Source organism: Myxocyprinus asiaticus, chromosome 46 (genome assembly GCF_019703515.2).
Source record: "Myxocyprinus asiaticus isolate MX2 ecotype Aquarium Trade chromosome 46, UBuf_Myxa_2, whole genome shotgun sequence".
NCBI lineage: Eukaryota > Metazoa > Chordata > Actinopteri > Cypriniformes > Catostomidae > Myxocyprinus > Myxocyprinus asiaticus.
The window spans coordinates 16,659,719-16,671,357 of record NC_059389.1 but is presented as its reverse complement, the minus strand read 5'-3'; the positions used below and the strand labels follow the sequence as shown (position 1 = coordinate 16,671,357).

The following is an 11,639-nucleotide window of genomic DNA, read 5'->3' as shown; positions in this document are numbered from 1 at the left end:
AAGTGTGTCATCTCACCATTGGATTTTCAGCAGCGTCATGCTGTTGCAATCAGCCAATCAGAGCTTGGGAAATACACACTTCCGGGTGGCAAAAAAATCATCTTAAGATGTTACAAGTAGAAATAGTTTCTTTGATTGTTGTTAAATTGTAAAAATATTTTTAAAAATCCATAGCCATAAATAAAGACACTTTTCAGTCTCTACTTCCTGCTGTACTTGTGTACTACTGTGGTACACTATTATAAGTAAAAAAATAATAAATAATAAAAAAGCTAATATTGTTGGCACCTTATGATTCATTGCTTGTGTTTTTCCTCACTTTCGTTAAAAACTACCTGCTAAATGCAAACATGTAAAATGTGTAAATGTTTCACTCATGATATAGTCTTCATTATCTAAATAAAGTTAACTCATCATCATGTAATTAAAGGGTATAATTGGTGTAATTTGACTATCCATTCACAATTAGAAGAATTAAGATGTTATTTTTTTCTTTGTCACTTGATTACAGCTGGGTGTTTTTTTTTATTATTATTATTATTTTTTTACATTTTGATGCCAATTACAGCTAAACGAAACTGCTAAAATCTGGAAAATATTTACTTTGTATTAGGAATATTCCGGGTTAAAAAAAAGCAAAAATCTGGGTTACAGCGAGGCACATACAATGGAAGTAAATGAGACCAATCAGTAAACATTAAAATACTCACTGTTTCAAAAGTATAGACACAAGACATAAACATTATGTGTTAACATGATTTTAGTGTGATAAAATTGCTTTCTAACCTTTTCTGTGTAAAGTTATATCCAATTTTGTAAAATTATAAACTTCACATTTCTTCCTTTAAACCCTCAATAATTGGCCCCATTCACTTCCATTGTAAGTGCCTCACTGTAACCCAGATTTTTTTTCTTTTTTCTTTCTTTCTTTTTCTCCCATTTTCTCCCAAATTTGGAATGCCCAATTCCCAATGCGCTCTAAGTCCTCGTTGTGGCATAGTGACTCGCCTCAATCCAGGTGGCGGAGGATGAATCTGAGACCTTCAATCTTATCAACTGGCTTGTTGAGCACATTACCGTGGAGACGTAGGGCATGTGGAGGCCCACGCTATTCTCCATAGCGTCCACGCACAACTCACCACGCACCCCACCAAGAGCGAGAACCACATGTTATAGCAACCACGAGGAGGTTACCCCATGTGACTCAACCCTCCCTAGTAACCGGGCCAATTTGGTTGCTTATGAGACCTGACTGGAGTCACTCAGCACGCCCTGGATTCGAACTCACGACTCCAGGAGTGGTATTCAGCGTCAATACTCGGTGAGCTACCCAGGCCCCTGATTTTTGCTTTTTTTAAAAGGTGGGAAAAAGTCGAAATTATTTTTATGGTAATCAACATTATGCCACAAATGCTGTCGATTGAGCTTAACTTGTACTGAACCCGGAATATTCCTTTAAGTTGACAGTGTATTTTTCTACCGACTATTAGAGTAATGTTAGATGTATAAACCTGAGGAGAAACAATTGCACAACTATTTCAATTCAATTCTTTTTTTTATAGTACTTTTGGCTCCAGTTTGGCTCTAGTTGTTAGTAATTACACAAGCTGTTTCTGAAAAGCAGCTGCTGGTTATAGGTTTAAAATCCATTATTAATGTGTAATCACTGTCTCTTATGGAAAAATGACTGCAGACAGTCAACCAATAGTAGTATCAGGTAAAATGTTCAACAAATGTTTATCAAGCTCAAAATTAATCAACAACTACTCAATTCTTAAAAGTGTTTTTTAACCATTTCAATATTTAAATACGAAATCTAGACAAAATTCCACTCCTCTGCCCCCTACCGAGCATACCGATCACTGCATTTCAATTTAAATTATCCATCTTCTGTAGCCGCTGCTCCGATGGAAGTCCACACACCTGACAGGTAATTGATGACTAACAACGAAAGCAGCGTAACATTAACATTTCTAGACTGTTCTGTACTATATTATATATTTCTGTGTTTTAACATAGATTATTTAGCAGAGACGGTCCACTTCTATTAAAATGAATGGGAGAAACTGGAACGCCCATCCAAGAAGCTTCAGCGCCTAACGGTGAACGAAGGTAGAAAGGAAGTCCCGCCTTACAGTTAAAAGAGCCAATCCCCTTTTAGATACATGCATCACCTGTCAATCAACTCTAGAACGCGCATGCGCATTAGATATACAAGCCGGGAAAATTGCTTTTTTTGTGTGTAATATGAGGTAAAGAAGCACAATTTATTATTCCAGTATTATCATATTTTATTGCTAATTTAAAATATATTCTTTGATCATAATCTTGACCAACTGTTTTTTTAGATTTTAGTCTTTCTCCATTCAAGTAGATAGGAGTTGCAATGGCATGGCTGGAAATAGTCTTCCGGGAGCGTTCCAAAGATGGCCGACAGTGGACTGACTTGCTATAAAGACTTTGGTTTAAATACGACTACACGGTCGCCTACAACGTTTTCTTTCAAACCTCTTCTGCCGTTAAACTTTGTTGTTTTTTAATCACCTTCGCTGACTAGGCTAACTCACTGACTAGGTTCTCATAATAATTACTTCTTAGTAGGTAAATTGTTTTGTAAAAACAATGAGCCGTCTTATTAAAGTTCAGGAGATCAAAACCTCTGATTCAGGCCAACATGAGGAGGAAAAGCCTCAACAGAGAGCACAGATTGTTCGAAATAAAGTCAGCACGTTTAATGAGCAACTGCAAGAGGAGCCTAAAAGCAATCCAAAGTTTTGCATCAAGGATGTGATTGGTATGATTACTGCATCATGTTACTAGTAATATTAGATAACGAGCTACCAGGGAATGAGATTTCTCACTCTTTTAATTTTTAAAGACTTCCTATAGCATACTTACTGTGATGTATTGCTGTTTTTTTTTTTTTTTTTTCTCATTCAGAATCAGAATGAGCTTTATTTCCAAGTATGCTTACACATACAAGGAATTTGTCTTGGTGACAGGAGCTTCCAGTGTACAACAATACAAAAACAATACAAAAACAGCAGCAAGACATAGATAAAAAATAGTTATACACATACGTACACACACATACACATACGTAGTGCAGTCTAATACAAATCTGTTATCTGTTATGTACAGTGCAAATACAAATCTGTTATGTACAGTGCAAATGTTTTATTTATTTTTTTCTTCCCAGAAGAATGAAATGGCAGAAGAGGTTGGATGTGTTGGATAAATATAAAAAAGACTAAACTGTGTATTGCACATAGTTATTGCTCAATGGGGCAGTTTAACTGTTCTTGAGATGGATAGCCTGAGGGAAAAAACTGTTCCTGTGCCTAACGGTTCTGGTGCTCAGAGATCTGAAGCGTCGGCCAGAAGGCAACAGTTCAAAAAGGTAATGGGCAGGGTGAGTGGGGTCCAGAGTGATTTTTCCAGCCTTTTTCCTCACTCTGGAAATGTACAGTTCTTGAAGTGGGGGGACCAATAATCTTCTCAGCAGTCCGAACTGTCCTTTGTAGTCTTCTGATGTCTGATTTCGTAGCTGAACCAAACCAGACAGTTATTGAAGTGCAGAGGACAGACTCAATGACCGCTGAGTAGAACTGTATCAGCAGCGCCTGTGGCAGGTTGAATTTCCTCAGCTGGTGAAGGAAATACAACCTCTGCTGGGCCTTTTTCACAATGGAGTCAATGTGTCTCCCACTTCAGGTCCTGTGAGATGGTAGTGCCCAGGAACCTGAATGACTCCACTGCTGCCACAGTGCTGTTTAGAATGGTGAGGGGGGTCAGTGTTGGGGTGTTCCTCCTAAAGTCCACAATCATCTCCACCGTTTTGAGCATGTTCAGCTCAAGGTTGTTTTGACTGCACCAGACAGCCAGCTGTTCAACCTCCTTTCTGTATGCAGACTCGTCATCATCTTGGATGAGGCCGATGACAGTGGTGTCGTCTGCAAACTTCAGGAGCTTGACAGAGGGGTCCTTGGCGATGCAGTCGTTGGTGTAGAGCAAGAAGAGTAGTGGGGAGAGCATGCATCCCTGGGGGGCACCAGTGCTGATTGTGCAGGTGCTGGAAGTGAGTTTCCCCTGTCTCACAAGCTGCTGCCTGTCCATCAGAAAGCTGGTAATCCACTGACAGATAGACATGGGAACAGAGAGTTGGTGTAATTTATTCTGGAGTATAGCTGGGATGATGGTGTTGAAAGCCGAACTGAAGTCCACAAAAAGGATCCTTGCATATGTCCCTGGTCTGTCCAGATGTTGCAGGATATGATGCAATCCCATGTTGACTGCATCATCCACAGACCTTTTTGCTCGATAAGCAAATTGAAGGGGATCTAGAAAGGGTCCAGTGATGTTCTTCAGGTGGGCCAACACCAGTCTCTCAAATGATTTCATGACCACAGATGTCAGGGCGACAGGTCTGTAGTCATTAAGTCCTGTGATTTTTGGTTTCTTTGGGTCAGGAATAATGATTGAGCATTTGAAGCAGCATGGGACTTCACACTGCTCCAGTGATCTATTGAAGATCTGTGTGAAGATGGGGGCCAGCTGGTTAGCACAGGATCGAAGACGCGCTGGTGAGACGCCATCTGGGCCTGAAGTTTTCCTCGTCTTTTGTTTCCAAAAGACGTGGCCCACATCATCTTAACAGATCTTAAGTGCAGGTTGAATAGCAGGAGGTGTTGGTGTTTGTGTGAAGTGAAGGTCAGAGTGGGTGTGGGGTGTGAGATTCATCTTCACATTAAAAATATTACCGGCTTGGGTAAAAACCTCGAAAAGGCCTACTAGTCATACCATCCTAAGGTGGTAGTCCAGCTGGTCAACCAGTTTAAGCAATGTTTTGGAACACTGGTAAAGGGATAGTTCACCCAAAAATGAAAGTTCTCTCATCATATACTCACTGTCATGCCATCCCAGATGTATATGACTTTCTTTCTTCTGCTGAACACAACGATTTTTAAAAGAATATCTCAGCTCTGTAGGTCCATACAATGCAAGTGAATGGTGGCCAGAACTTTGAAGCTCCAAAAAGCATATAAAGGCAGCACAAAAGTAATCCATACGACTCCAGTGGTTAAATGCATGTGTTCTGAAGTGATCCAATCGGTTTTGGGTGAGAACAGACCAAGATGTAACTCCTTTTTCATTATAAATCTTTACATCAACTGTCTCCTTGGCGATCATGATTTCAAGCTTGATTACACTTCCTATTGTGCCATCTAGCACTCTATGCATGCATCAAGCACTAGAAAGTGTAATAGAGCTTGAAATCATGATCGTGTCTGAAGACTGCAATAGTAAAATGTACAGTGAAAAAGGAGTTATATTTTGGTCGGTTCTCACCCAAAACCAATCAGATCACTTCAGAAGACACGGATGAAACCACTGGAAACGTAGGGATTACTTTTATGCTGCCTTTATGTGCTTTTTGGAGCTTCAAAGTTTTGTTCACCATTCATTTGCATTGTATGGACCTACAGAGCTGAGATATTCTTCTAAAAATATTTGTTTGTGTTCTGCAGAAGAAAGAAAGCCATACACATCTGGGATGGCATGAGGGCAAATACATGATAAGATTTTCATTGTTGGGTGAACTATCCCTTTAACAAGCGCAACCAGATATTTTGTTATTTTGTTAATTGAGGGCATGAAATATATGCAAATAAACCGCAATAATCTGTTGTAATGTAGTTTTTGGAATATTCCTGTCTCAGATCCGGAACGATACAGACGTCTCAGGAAGGAAGATAATCACTTGGTGAGGTTTGAAATAAATCCACAGAGACCAGACAACATTACCACAGAACAACGCAGACTAAACCGTGTGCTGAACCGCCATGCCAAATTTCCTCCCTTTAATATGTTTGCACACTGGATCTTAGAGAGTATCCTTTTCATACTGTGAAAAAACCTGAGATTCAGTCTGATGTTTTGAATGATTCACTGTCATTCAGTATTGTGTGAAAAAAACATTAGCACGGTTTGAGCAGCGCTATTTATTTATTTGTTTTCTTTTATTAATTAGTGACTGTGATAAGTGCCATAAGATGAAAGTATACTCTCCTTAAATATATTAGGTGATCTGTTTCAAAATATGATTGTTTTTCTCATCATCTTGAATGTTGTTGTACTGGGGATAGAAGCAGGTGAGAGTTCATTAGCTAAGGATTCATGTATTTTTTTAATTGCTCCATGTTATTAGATACAAACAAGTAGTCAAAGTCACTCCTGAACATCCTCTGTTTACATTGTTTAGAGTTTCAAGACAATTTGGACCCAAGCTTAGAAACTCTTCATACGGTTCTTCAAGCAATGAACTGGGGTATACTGGAAGTTTTCTTTTTGGAAATCCTATTAAAATGGCTGGATGATTTCTGGCTGTTTTGGGAAAGTAAATGGAACATCTTTGACTTTGCTGTAACTGTACTGGTAAGAATGAACTATGCCAAATCTTTTGGTAACCCTTTACAAGGTTCTATATGATGACATTATAACATCAGTTAATGTGTATCATGAGCTAACAAGGAACAATAATTATTACAGCATTTGGTTAAATGCATCATTTACCAAAAAATGAAAATTCTGTTACCATTTATTCAACCTTATGTTGTTTCAAACCCATATTTTCCATGGAACAAATCAGGAGGCAGAATGTTAGGGACCAGCTGCCTCAGTCACCATTCACTTTTATTAATTATTATATATTGCCACAAGACATAAACATTATAAATTTAAACATGATTTTAGTGTGATAAAATTGCTTAGTAATCTTATCTGTATAAAGTTATAGCCAAAATTACAACTTTGTTGCCATGACAACGTATCACTAGGAAACCCTAAGCAGTTTTATCACATTAAAATCATGTTAAACAAAGATTTGATCACACTAAAATCATGTTAGCATGAATAGTGTTTAGGTCTTGTAGCTCAACTTTTTAAACCATGTGTATTTTAATGTTTATGGACTGGCCCCATTCACTTCCATTCTAAATGCCTTACAGAAACCACATGTTTTGCTTTTTTTTTTTTATTAACTAGGGATGAGTCAAAATTATTTTTTGTGGTAATCAACATTACACTACAAATGCTGTTGATTGAGCATATCTTGTACTGATGCAGAGACATTCCTTTAAGTATTGTTCATTGTACTGTAAGTTAACTGTTAACTATTGCAGTACCTAATGTAAACATGTACAACCTTATTGTAAATAGTATTACCAATCTTTTTCCATGCTTCTTACAAATGAATCAAAGTGACTTTTAATATCTTTTAAAAGTTATGTTACAAAAGATGCACACAAAAACTTTTAGTACATTTTCCAATTTAGTACAGTTTATGTAATGTGCAGTATCCCCTTCTGTTAGCCTGTTCTCCCTGAGATTCTCCCAGAGACCTCCGAAGATGCAGTCATATCTCAAAATTTGTTAAAACTACTGATTCAGTTTCGTGTCCTCCGTTGTTTGAAGATCATTTTCAAATTCCGAGAGATGCGTCTTATTTTGCTGGCGATCTTCAGTGCATGTAAGGTTCGTAGTTATACATATCAAAGCTAGTACTGTGTAAAGGATACAGTGTTTCTTTAATACTTACAATGTTAATTACTTTTAACAGGCCACAATATGCGTAATTCCGCACCTGTTGATAATCTTTTACATTTTTGCTGTGTTTGGAGTCCACTTGTTCAGAGATTACACCACATCCACCATTCAAGGTCTTCTCTACAAAGATGATTTCATGTGAGATCATTTCTGTTGTATACTTTTCATAGTATTCATCCCATTTAGGTCATGAAGTACTTGTATGTGGCTTTAGCTGATTGAAAATCAAATGATTTGTTTTATTGGGTATGGGTTTTGTGTTCTAAATGGATGTGCTTGTCCTCTTTCTCAGAGATCTCCCAAGTTCCTTTATCACACTCTTCAGCATTTTTACCATGGATCACTGGCATAAATTACTGGAAGACACTCGCAGAGTTCCAGAGCTGAACCATCCAGTCTGTGAATTTTTTATTATTTTCTGGCTTCTGTTAGCAGCCATCATGTCCAGCAATACTTTTGTGGGTATTGTGGGTGAGTATTTTTATTAGATAAAATTAAACTTTGAATCAATGAATCCAGACCTAAAATGATTAATATTATATTCATAGTATTAATATATTGTATACTCTTCAATTTGAGCACATATTGCACATTAATATAATAATTGCACATTATAGCTTTTTGCACTAAGGCACCTACTATACTACCTCATTACCTGTATTCAAAATATTTTTAGTTATATATCTGCCATTTGTTTGTTCTTTATTTTTTTTCAGCTGTTAATTTTTATTTTCTAAATTTCTGTATGCTATTAAATTTTTTTTTTTTCAATAAATTTTTTTTTTTTTTGCTAAGCTTTGGCTGATAAGAATTTCATTGTAGTGTCACCTGTTACCCTGTGCTCATCTCATGAAAATAAATAACATGACTTGATTTTAAAATTGTGTGTTTCCTTTATGAACGCAGTGAATTCCTTCCAGGTTATGCGAAATAACCTCTCCCAAGAGTTGCATCAATTGGAAATCCAGCGCAAGGCAGAATTTTTCAAAACATATGCTATGAGCAGGTAAGTGACCACATTATTTCTACTATTCATTCATAAATGGCCAGTTAAAGCATTACTCTAACCGTGTAATTTGCGCCGAATTGTTAAACATGTTAAATCATCTGTCTTTTTTCAGGAAAATGAGCCAATCAAAGGTGTTAAAGGATCCTCAACATGACAAAGATATTGAAGGACCCTCAACTGTCCATGAGCCTGAAACAATTAGCTCAGATTGCATGCAAAATGTGAATGAGGAGCTACATTGGGATCAGGGTGTGGATGAGTTTATTCTGGCGATTGAGCACTTGGAGGACTATGAAACAGTGTACTGGCCTGAAGAATGTCGCTTCAAATGCTTGGAGCTGCAAGAAAAGCTCCAGCTCAAACTAGAGGAAAGGCTCCAGCTCCAAAATAGAGCAGGTAGGTATGGCAGATGAGGTTTTCAATTGCAAGCATTTTCATGTTCAGTGCTTACAACTTCAGTAGTCTACTTGATCCAGGCTGGTCAGCTTGCCATGTTTAAGTTCTTAATTGTTAAAGGTGCTGTAAGCTGCTAACTTCTGCCAAACCTGCAGTATACACTAAATAAGATCATTCCAATCCCTTCAACTACATGTCTGTTCCAGAGCCCTGCCTTCCAATAGCCTGGTTTTCATCCAAATGTTTAGCGCATTTCTACAAATTCGACTGAAGAAAATGCAAATCGTTGCGTGTTTCCATCCACTACATCATGTGCATTATTTTGAGGCACACTGCCTTGTCACGATAGAGCAGCTGAATGACCTCCTTGCTTCAGGGAGAGTTACACTCACTGAACACTTTCTTAGGCACCTACTTATTCATGCGATTTATATAATCAGCCAATCGTGTGGCAGCAGTGCAATGCATAAAATGATGCAGATATGTGTCAGCAGATATGTTCACATCAACCATCAGAATGGGGAAAAATTTGATTTCAGTGATTTCGACCGTGTCATGATTGTTGGTGCCAGAAGGGCTGGTTTGAGTATTTGTGTAACTGCTGATCTCCTGGGATTTTCACACACAACAGTCTCTAGAATTTACTCAGAATGGTGCCAAAAACAAAAAACATCCAGTGAGCGGCAGTTCTGCTGGTGGAAATGCCTTGTTGATGAGAGAGATCAACAGAGAATGGCCAGATTGGCTCGAGCTGACAGAAATGCTACGGTAACTCAGATCACCCCTGTACAATTAGTGAGTGAGCAGAATAGCATCTCAGAATGTACAACACGTCGAACCTTGAGACGGATGGGCTATGCCAGCAGAAAACCACATCGGGCACTTTATTAGGACCATAGTGTTCCTAAAAAAAGTGCTCAGTGAGTGTATATTTGCGGTATTGGAGCAATTTTACACAGTTTAATTAAATGCTGCCAGGAGACGTCTCAGAATGAGTGTAAAATCTCATATGAGGGCTGAAATTTCTGCTAAGTCTCCATAACTCCAAAACTGTTCTGGCGGATTGTGAGGACCCATTTTAACAACCAGCTATGGGTTAAAAACTTCCAAATGTCAAGAGCTATGTTCGAAGAATAGTGTTCACATGCAGAAATAGCCAAAAAAATAAACGTAATTGTTTTGCAAATAAACTGTTTCCATCACCTTAATGTGCAAAGTTGACATACAAAACTCTAAAAAATCCACCATAAACCTTTAAGCGAATTTTTACAGTTTATGAGCATATCTCAGCTCTGTTGGTCCTTACAATGCAAGTGAATGGTGGCCCGACCTTTGTAGCTCCAAAATCACATAAAAGCCACATAAAAGTAATCCAGTTGTGAAGGAAAGTGAAAGTGGAGATTTTTATTAAAAAATAACTTATATATTGATCTGTTTCCATTCTGGTTTTCTTTGGCACAAATTTAAAATTGACATAAAAGTAGGAGGATGGAAACCCAACAAATTACATGTTAGCAAACCAGAATGTGCAACCTAATGGACTGGCAGTGAATATTTCTGATTGGCTAAAAAGTGAGGGCTGCGCTCAGACGTTTTTGCTGTTTACAGACCCTTGGGCTGTCCCAAAGGCAGATATTTCACAGAACACCTATTTCGATGATAACTGTCAGGTAGTGGGGGCATTTTATGTTGGTATTAATACAAATAGCTTACAGCACCTTTACTCGGATAGAGAATGTAAACATTGGGTTTTTGCCCTAATAGCTTAAGGCCCTCAAGGAAAATTATTTTTAATTAAGGAATTTTTAAAAGGCCTTTGTCAAATGAGCTTTTAAAGCATATTTTATATTGAATAAAAAACACTTTATCTGTTCTGACACAGTTCAGGCTTTACTTAACCTGCATGACTACTGAGAAAGGAGGAAAACTAGGAAGAAAATGGCAACCACAACCAGTTTTGAGGAAATAAATCTGCAAACCTGTTCTAAGAAGTTTGTTCCCCATCATTAACACTAGAGGGGGCACTTAAACAGTGAAAGATGTGCTTTCTTTTTGCACACCACTCATCACTCCCATTAGCACTGAAAAAGTTGTGTATAGTTTAGAACTGTCTACAATTCTCTTGATTATCCGCAAGTAAAATGTTGATGAGCCTCTCTGCTTCTGAGAAAATTTTCACTTTAAACTGAAAGAGAGACATCAATATGAGATCTTGTTATGAGAGCTCCTTGTAGGCAATTGACAATTTTCCTTCCCTAGTTCAAATGTTTTACTGGTAGGTAAAACTGAATATCATTTAAGCACAGCTTTACTTTTGTTTACTCTCTATACTTACTCAATAACAGTGGTAAATCCTAATAAAGGAGTTTGTTAATTAAACAAGTTTAATAAAGTACAGTTCATTATTGTACACTTGTCTAAATTCAGTAAGCTGCCCAGTAAGTATCCATCCACCCATCCATCCTCAGATACTGCCCAATTAGACAAACTAATTTGAGCATTATACTCTCAAATGTCACCTTGGACAAGACTCATGCTGAATCCTCTGAGAACGGTGTGACATTAATACTTACGTATGATGAACTTGTGCTAATTAACCTGTACAACACCAGTCTAAACATGAATTATT

At 37.7% G+C, this 11,639-nt stretch overlaps 1 protein-coding gene across 1 annotated transcript; it reads left to right on the top strand.

Annotated features, from left to right (window-relative positions):
• Nucleotides 1-2,419: 2,419 nt before the first annotated feature.
• On the top strand, nucleotides 2,420-11,638 carry LOC127436117 (cation channel sperm-associated protein 2-like). The gene is made up of 10 exons (XM_051690054.1): nucleotides 2,420-2,794; nucleotides 5,721-5,891; nucleotides 6,084-6,152; nucleotides 6,263-6,435; nucleotides 7,372-7,533; nucleotides 7,619-7,743; nucleotides 7,898-8,076; nucleotides 8,512-8,611; nucleotides 8,727-9,010; nucleotides 10,893-11,638. Exons 1-10 carry the CDS (start codon nucleotides 2,623-2,625, stop codon nucleotides 10,922-10,924), a joined length of 1,467 nt encoding a protein of 488 aa, XP_051546014.1. The 5' UTR covers nucleotides 2,420-2,622; the 3' UTR covers nucleotides 10,925-11,638.
• Nucleotide 11,639: the final 1 nt, after the last annotated feature.

Excerpts from the sequence above, each read along its gene's own strand:
- LOC127436117 (XM_051690054.1), top strand. The coding sequence starts at position 2,623 with ATGAGCCGTCTTATTAAAGTTCAGGAGATCAAAACCTCTGATTCAGGC. Across the intron at positions 6,153-6,262 it reads TGTACTGGGGATAGAAGCAG|AGTTTCAAGACAATTTGGAC; the intron begins GTGAGAGTTCAT and ends TACATTGTTTAG. Across the intron at positions 8,612-8,726 it reads AAAACATATGCTATGAGCAG|GAAAATGAGCCAATCAAAGG; the intron begins GTAAGTGACCAC and ends GTCTTTTTTCAG.